This window comes from Protopterus annectens, chromosome 1.part1, assembly GCF_019279795.1.
Source record: "Protopterus annectens isolate FY-2018-M chromosome 1.part1, PAN1.0, whole genome shotgun sequence".
NCBI classification, from domain to species: Eukaryota; Metazoa; Chordata; order Ceratodontiformes; family Protopteridae; genus Protopterus; species Protopterus annectens.
The window spans coordinates 837,715,707-837,736,172 of record NC_056726.1 but is presented as its reverse complement, the minus strand read 5'-3'; the positions used below and the strand labels follow the sequence as shown (position 1 = coordinate 837,736,172).

The following is a 20,466-nucleotide window of genomic DNA, read 5'->3' as shown; positions in this document are numbered from 1 at the left end:
CCAAAACCCCAAAAAAAAATTTAAAAACCCCACAAAAAAAAAATACACACACACACACACACACACACCCCCCAACCACACACCCCCCCCCCCCCAAAAAAAAAAAAAACCCCCCCCAAAAAAACCACAAAAACCCAAAACAAAAACCCACACCACACACACACACACACACACAAAAACACACACAAAAAAAACCCCAAACAAAAAAAAAAAACCCCCCCCCCCCCAAAAAAAAAAAAAAAAAAAAAAAAAAAAAAAAAATTTCCACCCCAAAAAAAAAAAACAAAAAAACCCCCCCCCCCACACACACACACCCCAAAAAAAAAAAAAAACCCCCCCCAAAAAAAAAAAAAAAAAAAAAAAAAAACCCCCAAAAAACCCACACACACACACACACACACACACAAAAAAAAAAAAAAAAAAAACACACACAAAAAAAACACACCCAAAAAAAAAATTTAAAAAAAAAAAAAAAAAAACCCCCAAAAAACAATAAAAAATTAAAATAAAAAAATAAAAAAAAATTTTTAAACCCCAACAAAAAAAAAAACCCAAAAAAAAAAAAATTTTTAAACCCCCAAAAAAAAATTCCCCAAAACACAAAAAAAAAAACACCACACCCCAAAAAAACCCCAAAAAAACAAAAAAACAAAACCAAAAACCCAAAACAAAAAAAACCACACACACAACAAAAAAAAAAAAAAACACACACAAAAACCAAAAAACCAAAAAAACACACAAAAAAAACCCCCCCCCCCCAAAAAAAAAAACCCCCCCCAAAAAAAAAAAAAAAAAAACCCCCCCCCCCAAAAAAAAAAAAAACCCCCCAAACCCCCCCCAAAAAAAAAAAAAAAAATTAAAAAAATTTAAAAACCTGTTTTTTAAAAAAAAAAAACCAAAAACCCCCCCGGGGCCAAACCCCCCCCCAAAAAAACAAACCCCCCCCCCCCCCCCCTTTTTTTTTTAAAAATTTAAAAAGGGTTTTTTTAAAACCCCCAAACTGGTTTTGGAACCCCCCCTTTTTTGTAAAAAAACCCCTTTTTTTTTAAAAACCGGTTTAAAAAACCCAAAAATTTTTTAAAACCCTTTTTTCCTCCCAAAAAAAAAAAAACCCCCCGGGTTTAAAAAAAAAGGGGGAAAAAAAAACCCCCCCCCCCAAAAAAATTTTTTCCCCCCCTTTTTTCCCCTTTAAAAAAAACCCAAGGCCCCCCCAAAAACCCTTTTTTTTAAAAAAATTTAAATTAAATCAAAAAAACCCCCCCAAAAAAATAAACCCCCGGGGGGCCCCCCCAAAAAAGGTAAAACCAAAAAAAAAAAGGGGGGGTTTTTTTAAACAAAAAATTTTAAAAAACCCCTTTTTTTTAAAATTGTTCCTTTTTGGGAAAATTTTAAAAAAAAAACCCCCGGGTTTTTTTTTCCCCTTTTTTTAAATCCCCAAAAAAAAAATTTTGTTAAAAAAAAACCCCTTTTTTTTCCCCAAAAAAAAAATTTTTTTTTTTTAAAAAAAACCCCCAAGGGGAAAAAAATTTTTTCCCCCGGGGGCCTTCCCCTTTGGGGGGAAAACCCCCTTTTTAAAAAAAAACCCCCAAAAAAAAATTAAAAAAGGGTTTTAAAAGGGAAAACCCCCTTTTTAAACCCCCCCAAAAAAAACCTTTTTTTTTTTTTTTTTAAAAATTTTTTTTTTTTAAAATTTTAAAAAATTTAAAAAATTTTTGCCCCCCAAAAAATTTTGGGCCATGAGAAACTTACAATACTAGGCTTAAGCATTTTACCTTAACCTAGGATGACGCCTCAATACAAACAGAAAATGATTAACTTCAACTAACTTAAATACTGTACACTCTTAGAATGATACCAAAAACTATCCACCCGGGATGACGTGATCAGACCTCAATGCTTTGCCAGAGATAGTCACGTGTCACCCCTGGGATTCATGCTACTTGGCCAAGGCTCTTACCATCCCCATAGTGCCATTTTTAGGCAGTCTCTCAAGGACAAAATTCCCTGATGTAAAAACTCCATCATAAAACAACCTCAAGGTTAGCACTAGGAGTCTTAACATGAAACTGCACTCACCGGAAGCAGTCCTCACCTTGGAAAGACAAGAGTCAGAGACCTGGTTCAAGGCTGTGGAGAGCACTCCAGATCGAATTGGTAACAATGCACAGTTCTGAAGTACACAGCCCTGGAAGAATGTGCCTTCACTGCATGCTTCTCATACTAAAAAGCAATACATTTCACAATCCAGTTGGCAAGGGTTACCTTGGAAACAGGTGATCCTAATCGGGACTTGGGACCAAATCTTTCAGAAGTCCAATCTAGACAGAAACAGAACTGCCTACGTACACAGTGTAATTAATATTCCCCTTTGTTTTTAAACTCTGGAAAGAGCACAGAAAGATGAATGATCTGATTAGTACTCCTCTAAAGCAACCTTGGCCATTGTCCCCTAAATGTTCAAGAATGCATTTTTTGACTTGCCTCTTGGTTTGTCCAATGTACCCTTTAACTGGGGAACATCCACATCCTATTATATAAACAACCCCACTAGAACAACAGGTAAACTTATACATGGCTTTATAAACCCTGTTGTTAATCTTAGTGCCATTTAAATTCCTAACATTAGGGCAAACATTGCATCTTGGACATGGGAAACAACCCACCTGACTATCAGTACTCCCTCTCGTACCACTGATATTAAGCAATTCCTTTAAATTTGAAAATCTACTGTATGAAAGAATTATTTTTTTCTGGGAACACCCCTTTGGTAGTGTCCCCTTGCATTATGATGGGCCAAAATCTCCTGACCAAACTGTTTAATATTTCTGAAAAAGATGAAAACCTACTAACAAAAAAAATATGCTCTCCACCACATTGAGCCTGTTCATCTCTTCCCCTCCTTATAGTAGACATCAAAATATCACAAATGCCCAATATTCTGTTCTCTGTCCTGACCAACAAATCTGCCTGATAACCCCTAGATAATAGTTTGTCTCTCACCTTGGAAAATTCCTCCAGAATGATGCTCTTATCATATGTATTATCAAAAATACGTTTATATTCCCCATAGGAGAGTGACTCCAGTAGGTGAGGGGGTTGCATGCTTGAGGCTAGAAGAAAATTATTGGCAGCAGTTTCCTTAAAATATGGTCTGAAATGAACTATTCCATCCTGACCACATAGAGTTCCAAGTCCACAAATTGTACGACCTCCCTATGAGTCTTAAAAGTAAATGACAACCATAATACAGGTTTTTAAACCTTCCCACAAAGCTAAGTCAAAACTATACAAACTCCATCTAGCATCTACTACACACTCTCTCCTCACTAAAAACCTACTTTGTTCTGGAGACATCCATCCCAACCCTGGCCCCTCTTCTCTCCCCAAAACTACCTCTACACTGCCCCCATCTTACTCCTCTAACAGTCATCAGCCTCAGTCACAACAATCATCTCCATCCAAATGCTTAACTATTTACTCTTTGAATATTCAGAGTCTAGGATAGCTCTCAATATCCCTCACATCCTCTCCCTATCTGAAACCTGGCTCAAGCCACAAATCTCAAATAGTGAAATACTCCCACCAGGTTATAATAGTTTTCAATCTGATAGACCTGAAAAAAAAGGTGGTGGCATGGCCATCCTCTATTCAAACATTCTTAACCTTTCACGATACCCTTCCCCAATTCCTGACTTCCTCCCAGCTGAAATCATCATCCTTAACTGCCATTTGAATCCCCACAAAAAACTTGCAATTGCCTCTGTCTACCTTCCTCCTGGTAACAATCTGCCCATTCTTGAAAACATCCTATTCTGGTTCTTCCACAACATACCATATGAGACACTTATCCTTTGTGATGTCAACATTGATTGGTCCAAACTCACAACCGACTCCCCCCAACTCAGTATCCACCTACACGGCTTCCACCAACTTATAACATCTCCCACTTGCTTCCATAAAAATTCCACTTCCAGCTCCATCATAGACTGAATCCTTACCAGTTCCCCCCACCAATACCGCAATCCTACCACCTTACCTGACTCCCTCAGTGATCATCTCCCTACCACCATGTTAAGACACTACTCCTATATTCCTAAACCCCACCTTATCAACGACTGTCGAAAACTATTGACTTTCAATTCATCCCAATTTAACTCCACTGGTCCATTCTAAAATACCTCTCCCTAAACGATGTTGTAAGCACTTTAATAGCATCTTCATGAATACTCTAAACTCCTTAGCTCCCCCTAGGAAGATCAGGGTAAAATCAAACCATGCTCCCTGACTCTCCAAAGAGACTAGGTCACTTATGAAACAAAGAGATCAGGCTTGGAAAACCTGGACTAAAACTAAACAACCACCTTTTCTTCAAAAATACAGGCAACTGAGGAACCTTGCAAAAAACATACAACTAATGACAAAAAGTTATACTATAGCTCTGCTCAGCTTAACAACAAATCCAATCCTCGAAAATTTTGGTCAACTCTCAACAACATCCTCTATCCTGGAAAGCCCTCTAATCCCTCCCCATACCTTAACTCTTCCTCTCAGGAAACAGCTACCCTCCTGAATAAACACTTTATCTCTTCCATCCCAAATCTGGTAACCTCTAAGCCAAAGTCTACTTCAACACCCACCTCTCCAAGTCCCACTAACACAACTTTGTTTTCTTTTGAGCCAGTTCCCATTACTTACATCAAATCTCTACCACTCAAGCTAAAACCTTGCTCTCCTTCCACTGACAATCTATCTCCTACATTCCTCAAACTTGCTGCTGATTCAATTGCCCATCCTGTATCTATACTAATTAATCGATCTATTCTGGAATCAACTGTCCCCACCCTTTGGAAATCTTTCTTTACTATCCCTCTTCATAAAGGTGGAAACTCCACTGACCCCTCAAACTACCGACCCATTGCCATTCTGTCCCCCCTCTCCAAGATATTAGAAAAATGTATTCACTCACAGCTTCTCAATCACCTCCTCACACATCACTTACTTACCCCTACCCAACATGGATTTCGTCCTCACCACAGCACCACCACTGCCCTCCTCTCCTTCACTCATATCATTGCAGAGGCGCTAGACAACAATAAACTCATTTCCTGTCTCTTCCTAGATATCTCCAAAGCCTTCAATACTGTTTCTCATCCTCTACTACTATCCAAACTCGCAAATCTCCACCTATCCCCCTCCGCACTTGCCTGGTTTAATAGTTACCTATCTGGCAGGGAACAATCTGTCAAATGGCTCTCATTCTCCTCACCTTTCCTTCTCATCTCCACTGGTGTTCCCCAAGGCTCCATCTTAGCACCCCTTTTGTTTAACATCTTCACCAATGATCTTTACAACTTATGCAAAGAATCCTCCCTTATTCAGTATGCCGACGACTCCACACTTATATCCATCTCAAATAACATTCCTGAACTACACTCCCTGACCCAACAGGCCCTACTATCCACTGAACAATGGCTCTCTCTCAACCTATTGATCCTAAATCCCAAAAAGACCAAACTCCTACTTTTCCTTCCCAGTTCTCTTTCTCATCACAAAGCCTCCTTTTTTATTACATCTTCTAACAATACAAACATCCAACCTGTCACCCACACAAAACTCCTAGGGGTCACTATCGATGACAAACTCAAGTTCAACCTACACATACTCCAATGTATAAAAAAAAACAAACCAGAAACTAGGTCTGCTATATCGGAACAAAAAATTCCTAACACCTGAATCTAGACTTACCCTGAGCCAGGCACTCCTCCTCCCCTCCCTCTTATACGCCGTCCCAGTTCTTACCAATATCCAGGCCTCCACTCTAAACAAACTGCAACAGACTTACCATAAAGTAGCCAGATTCATTACTAACTCCCCATACAACTCACAACACTGCATTTCTTTAAACTCTCTTCAATGGCTTGAACTTCCCCAGTTTCTGCTATCTTACCAATTTCATATGCTACACTCTATTTTTTATAAACCCTCCTTCTGTCCATCTCTCTCTTCCTTAGTCTCAATCTACATCCCATTCCAGACCCTCCGTACTTCTAAGCTACAATTACTTGATGTCTACCACCCAAAAAGGTCAGTAGGCAAACTACTCTACAAACACTCCCTTGCCCATGATTGGAACAAACTTCCCCTTGACTTGCGTTCAATCTCCCACACCTCACACTTTAAAAAAGAACTAAAAGCTTATTTTCTCAATTCCAGAACCTGCCCTTGCCATGACCCTACCTAGTCTTCCTTCCCTTTATGTACCCTCAAAAGGACCATACTTAGTACCTCATTACACCTCTCTCTCTCCAATGTGTCTACTATGCATTTGCACAATTTTATAGAAACAACAAATGTTTATTGTTGACCTATTGAACTATATCAATGTAAAATTGTTACTTAGCTTCTTTTTAATGCAACTTTAATTTATGCATGTAACTCAACATATGTGAATCGTTTTGCTATAACTGCTATTATATCAATATTGATTAAAATTGTACTTGTTTTAAAATGTATTACTGGAGCTTTTCTCCTTGGGTCTCCACTGAAAATGGGCCACAAGCCCAGTTGGACAAACCTGGTTAACAAATGTAAATAAATAAATAAATAAAAGTTTTTCATTTTCAGATCCACCATACATTTTTCAAAATCACCTATTTCTCCCTTTGCATATAAAAATCAAGTAATCTGTATATCTCTTATAGATGACTACTTTATTACAAAAAAATCACTGTTATAAATAAACATTGAGTGTCTGATGCTGGTATACAATGTCCTGACATTCACACACACACAATAAAAATCTTCCTCCCAGCCCCCCCCCCCCCAACCAAGTCACAAAAATCTTTACTGTTCCTAATATGTGAAAGCACCCATGATGTATGATCTTTCAACTGTGAGTCTAAAAAAATCCTAAATTTTGTAGTTAAGATTCCACACCAGATACTATAGGTTTTCCTTGGGGATCTGTTAAACTTTCATGAATTTTGGGACGGTGAAGAACCTAGCTCTTTTTGGATTCTTAACATGGAGTTTCTTAACATCATTGGCACTGAAAAAGCCTAACCTTTCACCCCTTTCCAGTAATAAGGAATTATATTCAGTAGTTGGGTCATGATCTAACTTCAAATACATATTCCCATCATTCAACAAATCATAAGCCATCCTATTGTACTTATCCCTGGATAAGATAACCCAGTTGGCCTCTTTATCTACTTGTGTAAAAACCAGATTTTCATTTTCATTGCGTATTCTTAGTAACGTTAACCACTCTTCTTTACTCAAATTAAACATTTTTTGTTTTTTATAAAGACATTGTATTCCCATTCGATTTCTTTACATAACATTGTTTCAAAAACATTTATAACAGTAGTGATTTTAGGAGGAATGAACTGGCTAACAAATGGAACTGTTGGAACCTTCACCTTCCCATACCTAGTGACAAACAGTTCACCAAAACTTTTACCTCCATCAGCACCATGTTCAAAATCATTGTCAAATTCTCCTTCATGTGAAAAATCAGAACAATTATCATTAATATTAATGAAAACATTATCATGCAAAGATAAATCCAGTAGGGAGCTATCTGAATCCACAGTATCCACCTCATCTGATTTGATGGCTCCGTCTAATCTTTCTGCATTACTTTGAACCAATTTATTGTGAAAAAACATTTTCAAATTCAGCTTTCTACAGAACCGACCTACCTCCAAAAATAGTTTGGCCAAACAAGGAAAACTCCTGGGTACAAACTTGACACCCTTGCTCAGTAAACTTTCAATGCCATGATTAATGTTTAAATGTGAAAGATTAATAATATTAAATTGTCCAGACTCAACATACCTATTCACCATAAAGTCCCCTACACGTGAATGTGCTAATGTCCAAAAACAAATGCGCTTCTGTTATCTCCTTCTCCTTCTGTTGTTCGCGTTGCCACCTCCATTGTTTTTCTGCCATCTCTGGCCTCTGCCTCTCGACTGCTGTAGACTGCAATGCTGTTGCTGCTGCTGTTGAAGTGTTTCGTTTGTCTCCAAGTTTAAATTTTCAAACGAGACACTTTTTTTTACTACTGGAAGCAGTCTCATTAGAGGAAATGGAAGAATCTTGCGACATGCGAGAACCAATCTCACCTTACTGGCTCTTAGCCCTGCCCATCTTAGGTTTTCTCTGCCAAGAGAAAATTTGGTTGCTCTCATAGTCCCTCACATCACATTCCAACTTACACTTTTTGTGAAAAATAATGTTCCCTTCCACCTTGGACACTTTTGCTTTGATGTCTGCCATTTTATCAAGAGAAACATCCTCTGGAACGGCCATTGAGAAGCTCCTACTGAAGGTGCAGGATGTCTGCTTACACCTTTTCATGTGATCTACATTTCCCTTTAATCAGAATCTTTAACCATGCTAGGGTGCACGACAATGAAACAGTTTTCCACTCCTCTAAGAGATCCAGGTTCTCCTCTGTAAATTCAAAGGCTGGAAGGCAGTCAACCCTGAGACCGCGAGGAGTTAAATTAGGAGCCACATATTTGTCTAGAAGTTTAGTGTCGTAAAAGAGTTACCTCTTTAATTAATAAGTCTCTCCAGCCTGTCGAAATCATTAGCACGCAGACTCACATCACCCAGGGACCATAAATCCCCAGTAGCAAATTTCTTTTCCCTTTTTTTCCATAAATACAAAAAAGTGAAACGATCATTACCCAGTTGTGAGCTGGACAAAATCGAACCAGAGGTGGCTCCAACAACAGACATGATAAAACAACAAAAAACTGCGAAGTATAGAAAAACAAACAAAAGAGCCCTTCTGAGTTGCGAAAAATCATTACTGGTGTCTCCTAATACCTCGGCTTATGCCTTGTTTTTCTACTAAGTGACCCATACCGGCTGGTGATTAGTTATGAGTGGGTTGCACAAAAAGGATATGCTATGCTTACTGCACTCTGATGTTATTTAGGGACATGGTAGTGAGCCAAGAATGCAGTATCACCTTTACAAAAGGTCTGAAACAGGTGCAGTTTTTAAAATGATTTTTAAAACTGACAGTTTACTGACTGCCTTATTATGTTTATTTTAACTGATGTAATTCTGGTTATGTCTTTCAATGGAGCTTCCCTAGGTAGTATAGTTTTGAAAATCAGAAAGAAAGCTGTCACTGCGATTGTATAGTGACCGTACAGTTTATGCGATTGTGTTCTTTTAAATTTGTAATTGTGTTGAGTTTATGTTCTGATATGGTCTGAACACAAGACCCCAGTGTATCGGTCAGCTAGTGGTGAAAGGAGTTGTTGCTGTATGAAGTGTGTGTGAAAAGGGACACAAAGCTCTGAAAAAAGTCTGTTGTGAGTCTGCTTCCCAGAGGGAAAGGTGCCATAAACAGTAGGTAGATATAACTGACATCCTTTATTTGGATAAATGCACAATGTCTTCGGAATTCCGGAACATTGGGCACAATGTTACACTTTCCCAGTTATATTAATGGTCCACTTAACCCACTGAAAGCATGATTTTCCTTGTCTATATTGATTCTTTTTGCAGTTGTTGTCAATGGCAGGAATCATTTACGTTGTCCAACATTAAGACTGCAATAAAAAGTTTAATATTTTACGATAGTTTGACATAGCTAAAGAATTCTTTGTTTTTCTTGAATGTCTAATTCAAATTTATACAATTTCAGCCAGGTCTAACAAATAAACAAACAATGAAATAATATCAACCACATCAGTAATTTCATAGAAAGTAACATATCTCTCAACTGTCCAGATTTTCACAGAATGCCCAGATTTTTGGCTCGTATTTTTGGTCTTTTCCTATAAATGTTTGGTTTTCTTTCATGTTATTTGCTAAAAGGGCACGAGTACTAGACATGGTAACACTAGTACAAGTATCACTGATTGCAGTCGTTGCATGCAGTGTTGCATTCCTTTCGAGGCACAAGTCCCCAGGATTTGGTTGATGTTGGAGTGACACATCACAGGGTATAATGAATTCTGAGAACGTGCATTTTGGCTCTTAGGAACTGTTGGTTTCTTACATGTGATCAGCAGAAAAAATGTAATGTAGAGTTTTGAGAAACAGTCGAGTTATATTTTCTGAATTTAAACTGCCTTTTTGCCTGCAGCCAGACACCTCAACCATTCCTTAGAGTGACTGCTGATTTTTTCAGTATGTTGAATCATGCTGTTTTTTTACAGTAGTCACTTGTGACAATAGCCTGAGTTTAAATCTGCTGATTTGAACGATATATATATATATATATATATATATATATATATATATATACATATATATATATATATATATATATATATATATATACATATACATATATATATATACATATATATGTATATATATACATACATACATGCTCATAAACCATTCACTTCATTTTAGCTTTGGCCATTGTTGTGAAACAGACATTGGTGCCATGTTTTTTTTTTTTTTTTGCTTAAAGTGGAACTAATTTGCATAATTTAATAGGAACCATCAAATATGCCAAGAGATTAGATAGAGCAGATAGTGTCATACCTCTCAATCTGTGAGAGAAGACATCTGGACAAAGCCACAACTAATGGTGGGACAAAGGCCCTAAAATAGGGACAGATTTTAAATATTTGCTCCTGTAAACTCAGTTGCCAGAATAATACTGTTATGCATTTTCTGAGAGATATGAAGTCTGAAGTTCAAATGTCTGCTATTATGTATTATTATTTAGTGACTCCAATCTTCATGTTGGTATCCCACAATCCTGCCAGAGTGGGCGAGGTTACATGATTATGCATGCAGATTTTATGTTAATTAGCATCCTGATTTTTTGGCCAGTTGTACCTACTTTTCATGGGCTTTTGTCCAGATATTTGATGTTTCAAGGTTGAGAGGTATGCATGGAAAACATTTTATTGATTGCTCTGACCTCTGCAAGAAGGGTTTCTGAGTTACAAGCTCTTATGATATGTCAACTCTGTCTCATTTTCCATAGGGACTGAGTTTCTTTGAGAACTAATCCTGCTTTTATGCCTAAAGTGGTATCCAAGTTTACTTTAAGCCAAACTATCCATCTCCACGTTTTCTTTTCATAACCTAAAAATGAGCGTGGAAGGATACTCCATTCCTTTGATGTTCACAGATAACTCGGGCACTATCTTGTCATATCTAAATCCTTCAGATCTTTGGATGAAGTGTTAATTTCTTGTGAAGGTAAGAAGAGACAACTTTTGTCAAAATAGACTGTTTTCAAATGGTTGTCTTAAGGCCATGCTCACCATAACAAATCTAGTCCAGGCAGGGTCAAGGTCTACTCTACCAAGGCCTTGGCTTCATTTGTGACTTTTTGGAAGGGGGTGGATTGCAGAACTTTTCTAGAAGCTGCTACTTGGTCATCCATATATACTTAAAGCACTATAAGCCTGATTCCTTCTCTAGGTCCAAATCAATTTTTTCTAGGACCATTCTTCATATTATGAACATAGTACAGTTGTGCAAGTTAAATTTACCAAAACAGATGTTGGAAGGATCACTGCTGCAGTAGCCACTCTCTCCATCCTCCTTGTTGATTTTTTTTTTTTTTTTTTGCCAGGTTGTGGACATTTATGTTTTGTTGTTCCTAACATTGGCTTTTCAGGCCTCAGTCTCCCACTGTCTGCTGGCAGAAAAGCTCTGAAGGGCTTCACTCCCAAACTTGACTTTTAGTCAGCTCACATATCCTAGGCTACTTACAGCAGTGATCATTCAAACATATACTGTTATGTAGGTTTCTATAATTAAGCATGTTGAATCTTTCCGTTTTATTGCAGTACAAGATTCTACCATGCATAATTGTGTTATCTGCCCTCGAGCTTTCTTTTCTTTTTTTTTTTCTTTAATTCTGGAATAACCTTTGCTCAACTTAACTTCATCTCTGGCCTGTCTAAACCATGACAAGGGAAAAGAACATATGCCTTTGAATTATTATTTTGTTTTGTACTTCTACCACTAATTTTTCAGCATTCTGCACTAGCTACTTCATATACAGAGTGCTGTTTTTCTTAATTCTACAGCTGCCATTTTTAATATAGCTTTTTCACAATTCTGCAGTTCTGCATGCATTAAAATCTCTACAATCAGCACATTGTATGGCTTCCACAATAAAACATGCAAGTTTTATAAATCTGTTTTTAACATGGCTATTTCTTTCATGTTGTTGGACGGCAGTCAGAACTCTCTCATCCCAAGGCACTTTCATTACCTTGTTTAACCTCGAAATTATCTTATTCCTGCCTGCATTAGAATATTATGTACATTAAAATTAAGTTGTCAGCTTTTATTTCTAGGTGTGTTAGGGAGGAATGGTTATCAGCAACTATTTTTGTTAGTAGATTCTAGAGTTTGCAGTAAAAGTACACATTTTTGGAAGAATTGTTTAGATAGCCAGTTGTTTGAAATGCTGCAGCTAAGTACAAAGTACACATTAGACATTTGTTGGCAGAGATGATAGCATGACATTCTTGCAACACATAAAACAGTCTGTATACCATACTGATACTGTTGATACTCCAAATAATAGCACTGATTGTGGGTTTCAGGCAGGGCAGCCTAGCATAGGGTTAGGACTCCTCTGTTACTTGAGTGGAAGTAACTTCTTAAAGACCTTGTGTTTCAGGAAAGTAGTAAAGTCAACGGATCAGGGCTCAGATAATTACCTTAGGTAGTAGACCTGTAAGGGCACAGGGTTACTAAGAATATAATCATATTTGGTTTACTTTAAAAGTAAAAAAAGAATGGAGCTTACACATACTTGAAACAAGAATAGTGTGCTAAAATATGAATTGTGAACTTATTCTTTTTTCTTTTAAAATGTCGGCCTATGTATTAGAACTGATTACTGGTTTTAATGAGTTCCATGTTCCTTTTTTAGCTGGATCATCTGTTTCTTCACTCTGGTTGTTGTGCTGATCGCCTTTGATCCCCTGGGCAATAAGAAGCAAGCAATTCTGAGGAAAACAAATATTCACGATCAGCAGAGCAGTGAAGCATCCCAGCTCTTTGACACTGCCAAGAGAGTGGCCACTCGAGTTTGGGAGAACCGCCTCAAGTTGATGTGCTGCTGCATTGTGTGGGACAATGACAACCGCGCAGCTTTTGCAAACATCGCTGAAATTTTCACTTCCTTCTTTTCTGTAAGGACAAAATTTTGAGATCTGTTTCATGCTAGTGTGATTTGATGTAACAAAAATGTGTACACACACATATATATATATATATATATATATATATATATATATATATATATATATATATATATGTTAACACACACACACACACACACTGGATATAAAATGTGTACACACCCCTATTAAAATGCCAGGTTTTTGTGATATAAAAAATGAGACCACAATAAATAATTTCAAAACTTTTCCCACCTTTAATATGACCTATAACCTGTACAATTCAATTGAAAAACAAATCTGTTAGGGGAAAAACTATAAAAAATAAAAAACATACAATAAGCTGGTTACATAAGTGTGCACACCCTTAAACTAATACTTTGTTGAAGCACCTTTTGATTTAATTACAACATTCAGTCAACTCTTGTGTAGGTGTCTATCAGTATGATACATCTTGACTTGGCAATATTTGCCCACTCTTCCTTGCAAAAGCACTCCAAATCTGTCAGATTGTGAGGGAATCTCTTGTGCACAACCCTCTTCAGGTCACCCCACAGATTTTCTATTGGATTAAGGTCTGGGCAGTGGCTGGGGAATTCTAAAACTTTAATTTTCTTCTGGTGAAGCCATTATTTTGTTGATTTGGATGTATGCATGGGGTCATTGTCATGTTGAAAGATGAAATTCGTCTTCATCTTCAGCTTTCTAGCAGACACCTGAAGGTTTTGGGCCAAAAGTGACTGGTATTTGGAACTGTTCATAAGCAACCACAAAGCATGATACTGCCACCACCATGCTTCACCATGGGGATGGTGTTCTTTTGGTGATGCGAAATGTTGTTTTTGCACCAAATGTACCTTTTGGAATTGTGGCCAGAAAGTTCAACCGTGGTCTCATCAGACCATAACACATTTTTCCACATGCTTTTGGGAGACTTGATGTATTATTTTGCAAATTTTAGCCGGGCCTGGATTTTTTTTGTATAAAAAAGGCTTCCATCTGGCAACCCTACCCCATAGTCCAGACATATAGAGAATACAGGAGATTGTTGTCACATGTAGTACACCACCAGTACTTGCCAGAAATTCCTGCAGCTCCTTCAGTGTTACTGTAGGTATCTTGGCAGCCTCCCTGACCAGTTTTCATTTTGTCTTTTCATCAATTTTGGAGGGACATCCATTTCTTTGCAACGTCACTGTTGTCCCATATTTTCTCTACTTTTTGATGACTGTCTTCACTGTGTTCCACGGTATGTCCAATGCTGTGGAAATTTTTTGTACCCTTCTCCTGATTGATACCTTTCAACAATGAGATCCCTTTGATGCTTTGTAAGCTCTCTGCAAACCATAGCTTTTCTGTAGCAGGCAACTGAGTAAATGTCAGGAAAATCCTAGTAGAACAGCTGAACTTTATTTGGGGTTAATCCGAGTCTCTTTAATTGATGGGAGATGTGTACCCGAAAAGACTGAATGGTGTAATTAAATCAAAAGGTGCTTTAACAAAGTATTCGTTTAAGGGTTTGCACACTTGTGCAACCAGCTTATTGTATGATTTTTTCTTTTTTATATTTTTTCCCCTAACAGATTTGTTTGTATTTCAATTGAATTGTACAGGTTATAGGTCACATTAACGTTGGGAAAAGTTTTGAAATGATTTATTGTGGTCTCATTTTTTTATATCACAAAAACCTGGCATTTTAACAGGGGTGTACACTTTTTATATAAACTGTACATACATATAGTAGCCTGAACTTTGATAATTATGTGTCTACAGCAGTAAAATTAAGTCTGTGTTGCACAACTTGTAAGCAAGGTTATGGCATCTGGTCCAGAGATTTGTCCAGGCCAAGTAGACAGTATGCACCATTTTGTCCTCATCCATTTTTTTTTTTTTTTACCTTCTTGAAGAAGTACACCAGGTTGAGCAGGAAGGACCTGCCTTTCATGAAACTAAATTGTGTTGGATCCAGTATCTTAAAGTTTTCTGTCATTTTTATAATTTCCATAATAATGCTTTTAATTGCTTTTTATATGAGTGTAGTCAGACTTCTAGGTCTGTATTTACTCAGGTCAGTAGGTGGTCTACTGTAGTGCAGAGAGATGACAGTCACAATCCCCCATTCACTAGGCATAAAGTCTGAAGGCTGCGCTGAAACAATGACTCTAGTAGTCCTGATATGTTGCATCCTGGGATATTTTCAGGCCCCACTGGTGCATTGTTCTTTGCCTTACAGTGTGGATTGAGGACCTGAGTTATGGTTTATTGTATTTCCTGAGGGGTGTCGGGGGGGGGGGGGGATGAAAACATTGGAGCTAAATCAGTGTACAGTAACTACGGCACTTTGTTGTATATTGACTTTGAGGTTGCAAACATAACTGAAGACTGTCTTGTGATTGTCCTTGTCCTGGGAGGCTATTTTTACCTCAGAATTTGCTTTGGTAGACATGATTAGCCCATTGAAGTGTTTGTTTAAACTGATTTTTTTTTTTACCTTTCTGGATGTTGCACGTCCTAATGTTTACCATGATTTTCTTCCTTTTGTTATACAACCTGTTAATGTTAGGATTCAATCAAGTTTCCTTTTTTGTGTGTTTGTATAGTAACTTTTTTCTCTTTTATTATAATTTCCTTTTTCATATTAATGTAGGAGCTTTTCTTCCTGGGCCTCCAGTGAAAAGGGGTTGCTTTTGCTCATCCAGTCTGACTATCCCAGTAAACAAATGTAAATAAATAATAAAAACAAAATAAAAAAGATGACTTTTATGCATGTCCTTCATGGCCCCGAGATCAAGACACATATGGAGGAAATGGGGCAGGAGGGGAAACATTGCTTGCAATAGTTATCAAGTTTTCCTTCCTGCAACATTCCTTCTCCAAAAGACAAAAGAATCCATTTCCATTGGGGTTTTGTAATGGGCAACGGAATAAGGAAAACTCTAGCAAGGAGTCCAATAACTAGGGCTCATTCCAGAGAGGTTATGGCAGCTGTGAACTGGATTCTCAGCAGTTAATGTACAGTTGTGGCCTTCTTCTATGGGAAGATAAATGTAGCCCTGAGGACTTAGAAAACTGATTCTTTTTGAAGGCATTTTGGGATAGTTTTTCCATGCCGCTGGTGGAGTAGGTGTCTGTAACCATTGGCAAATGAGTCTGGATTGCTTTATCTAGGGATTAGAGGATTATTTTTCTATAAATATTGTCGACTCCAGTGCCTCCCTCCTTCCCTTCTGGACATCCCTCCCTGTTAGTGAAAAGTGGTAAAGTTGGAGGTGCTTCATATGTTTTTTTTGGGGGGGGGGTCATCCAGGAGGTCCCTTCAGACAAGAAAAGGTCTGGATATTGTTCCATGTTCTTTTTGGTGCCAGGAAATTCAAGGACTTTGGGCCCATTCTAGACTTAGGCAACCTTAATTCTTGTATTTTGAAAAACATCTTTAATGTGGCCTTCACGCAAACAGCATTTCCTTGTCTTGCTAAAGGAGCTTGTATACTGTTTAGATCTCCAAGTTGCCTACCTGCATTTTAAAATTGACAAATGATGCATAAGACGTCTGCTCTTCAAAGTTTGGAGCAGATCGCTATTAATTCTGGAAACTTCCATTTGGTCTCACCTGTGCCCCTAGGGTTTTCACCAGCTGCACATTTGAGGCAACACTCAATCTTTGTCTTTTGTCTGCAGGCAGCCAAAGTATTTCCCTATCATGAATGACTATCTTTTCACTGCTAAGTTTTTAAACAAGCTTGCCTCATTTCATAGACTTATAGCTAGTTGCTAGGCATGCATTCCATGAGATCATTAAGGAGCCTAGCTCAGTTCCCAATTTTCCCAGAGCACTGGGCTCAGAATCAGGCAGTAGGCAAATGGAGACTGAGTTAGTCAAACCCTGCACTACATGAAGCAGCTTGTTAACAGCACATTGTCTTCATCCTTTGCACTAACAGACAGAGTCACTGAAGAGTTTCTTGCAGTCCCTGGGAGTAATAGTGAATGTGGCCAGATAATAGTTGCAGTGATCTCAATGCTTGATTTTCACAGGCTTGAATCTATATACTCTTTTCTGCATTGCAAGACTCCCCATAGACAAATCCCATGCACTAATTTCTAAAGTTTCTATTTATCATAACTGTTCTTTTGTTACAGTGCCACTGTGTCTGAAGATGTTTGGTTTCTTGGCAGTGTCCATCCCAGTGATTGTTATAGATAGTGAGGTACCACTTGAAAGTCCTTCAGTGGGCCCTTATGCAGACCTGATGGAACAGGAGGTCTGCATCTGTCATGCTTGCGAGTGACACCTGTCATGATGGATCGATGAAAATAGTATTTTTTCATGCAGTCTTTTCCACCTAGCTCCCTTACTGGTGAGTTGCCATGGACATGTCAACCCTGGGATGTGGGTAGGGGAACAATGACATCCTTGGACGAGATGCCATGCCCTTGCGAACAAGTTGCGCAACATAAACTTTTTTTACTGCTGCAGACACATGATGATCAAAGTCCATGTTACTGTCTGTATGTATTCCGAAATTGCTGACCACTAGGTCTACTCTTAGGGTTGTGTTGCCAATGTGGTATTTTCCAGGGGTGGCCATCTTCCCAAAGGATAGTATTATGCATTTCTTTGCAATGAGTTTTAGATTATGTCTCTATCACCAGTTATTAGTCTGTCAGGCCTTCTTGGAGGGTATATGTGTGTGTACTTCAGCAAAATTCTTGCTAAATATCAGTGTACTAAAGAGATCTGTACAGTTCTGTCACTTCAAACATTCCAAGATTCCTCACTACTAGGTGTCCTTACAATACTGATGGATAATATAGCAGTAGTATGGTACATCAAGAAACAACTCACAAAATGGTTATATTTGGCTTTTTTTTCTTTTTTGGTCTTAACCATTGCACTGCAAAACTGTGAGAGTGTGGAAATAAACTGTTTCTGTGAACCATTTCTTGTTGCAGTCTACATTGCAGGGTAGGCCAGTCCTTTGACACAGAACTGGGCAGATGCTTGCTCATGCCTCATGAGTAACCTGTCAGTATTTCACTAAAACGGAAGCTTTTTGCAAGTGAGAAAGCTTTGTCATGTCCTGTATCTCATGACCAACTCCAAATGCAAAGACATCTTCTCCCACATCTTTTCACCATAACAGACCCCAAGAGATACTGTAACCTGCAGGTGGACAGTTGGAGGACCCCTTTATACTTTCCCCCATTTCTTCTGATTACAAAGATTATTCTCAGGGTGAAGCTACTCAGGACAGTAATCATATTCATAATATTATACTGGCCTTGGCAAGTCTGCTTTCCCCTTCTATCACCTCACCTTCTGGAGAAGATAGTTTGTCCCATCTATCAGTCAGATCTGCCCCAGGCTTTCATTTCGTGCAGCTTGCTGCTTAGATTTTCTACTTCCAGTAGTTGCCAGTAATCTAGACTTTTCTGATGGTGTTGTTTCTGTTTTAATCTACATCAACAAAGGCCCCTGGTAGAAAAACTTACCAGTATCAGTGGACATGTATATAAACCCACGGTTTACTATCAAAATAATGAATAAAGGTTTGGCGAACATGGGATGTCGAATTACAGTTGGCTGAATCCCGTGTTGCCGAACCTTCATGTTTGCGAGTCTACGGTTCAGCGAATGCACTGTGCATAATTCGCCCATATGTGATCAACCTTATTACTAGAGATCGAGGTACAGTGCGGATTGGGAAATATACCCTTTTCCCCACTGTAGTGTAATCTTTGAGTTGGACCATATAATCTGCTGGGGGGTGGCGTGCAGGGGGGCTTGCCCTCCTGCAAAATCTTTACATGGCGTGATGTGCAGTATAGAACTGCAGCCCAAAGATGTCAACAAAGGTTGAATTCGCAATAGGAAGTATATTTGAGACATTCTGACCTTTTCAACATTCTGAAATCGGACATATGAGTTGGTCTTTTGATCAGAAATTCTTTTGACGTTCGCATATTTGATAGTAAACCTAAACCCACAAATTATATACACATCTGTGTGCAAAGAGACATCTCAGAATTCTCCATTCATGTCACAGATGTAGGAAAGACTCTATCTGTCCTTCTATTCAATGTTGCAGTATTCTTTACATATAGGTAGTGTTCCCCCCATCAACCCGACATTTGGCCTGTATATAAAAGCTTATAGCCACTGCCAGTATGTGGGACATTGCATGTAGGTACTGACAGCATCTGCCATAAAAGAGGCGTCCGCATGTCCCATCCTCAAAACTTTTTTGCCGACATTCAGAAAGGTTGATTCCTGCATACAGTCTGAGGTTGGATTTCTTTGCTCCACTTCCAGATTCAGGTAAGTACCCCGTTTTGGATTTACTTTTTTGCTACTGCCATTTGCTATTGTTCATGTCATCAAGGAAGGGCAAGTGTAGGTGTGGAGGGCAAATTCCACATAAGGATAGTCGCAAGTTTTGTCTGTTTTGTTTGGGACCTAGTCAAGATCACCGCTTCTGTTCTATTTGCCAGGCCTTCATGCCTAAGACTTTGCATAGCCATTTTTCAGCCTTATATCTTTACCTTGAAAGTCAGAGACTCAAGCATCTGGTAAGGGAAACGATGGAGGGTTCCAGGGGTCCTTCGGGTGAGCAGAGTTTGAAGAGGAAGGTTAGGAAGCTAAGACCTGAAACCTCTTCTGCTGCCCCTGCCTCCTCTGATGTTCCCTTTGAGGTCTGTAAAATGCAGTGGTATGGTTGGAGGTTAGGTCCTCCACGTCTGAAGCTGTGCAGATGTCCAGTTCAGGCAATTTGGAGGAGCCGTGGCTTGTTTTACTGGAGGACTCCAGTGATGCTCCTTCTTTACCTAGGGCTATATCTGCCTTTGGGCCTACGTCTTATGTCTCTTCTCCAGCTGAGAAGCCAGTTAAAAAGAAACAAAAAACAAAGCATCCTTCTTTACCTAGGGATATATCTGCCTTTGGGCCTACGTCTTATGTCTCTTCTCCAGCAGAGAAGCCAGTTAAAAAGAAACAAAAAACAAAGCATCTTAACATCCCATCTACTCCTCAGTCAGATTGGAATGCTTTTTCACAGGGCTCTGATGGCACTGAGGCCTTCAACTTCTTTGTCTTCCTTTCCTGTTCCAGCATTCACATCTTCTCCTCTGCAGCCTCCTGGGTCAAAGGCTGTATCCTCTGGACAGGCTTTCGAATCCCATGTTTTTGAAATTGATCCTGAAACTGATCTTATGATGAAGACTCCCTGGCATACTCCACCCAGATTCCTTCCCCTCTGAAATATGTCTCTCCTGAGGAGTCTAATGGGGGGATTCCCCTATTGAAGAGCTTTCTTTTGGGGAAACC

General features: G+C 38.7%; 1 protein-coding gene across 1 annotated transcript in view; it reads left to right on the top strand.

The window, feature by feature from the left end:
* DAGLB (diacylglycerol lipase beta) overlaps positions 1–20,466 on the top strand; it is a gene marked incomplete in the record, with an annotated part of 1,624,905 nt that overhangs the window by 464,117 nt on the left and 1,140,322 nt on the right. Inside the window, 1 exon segment of the mRNA XM_044078626.1 lies at positions 12,893–13,154. Coding sequence (XP_043934561.1) covers positions 12,893–13,154 — 262 coding nt within the window.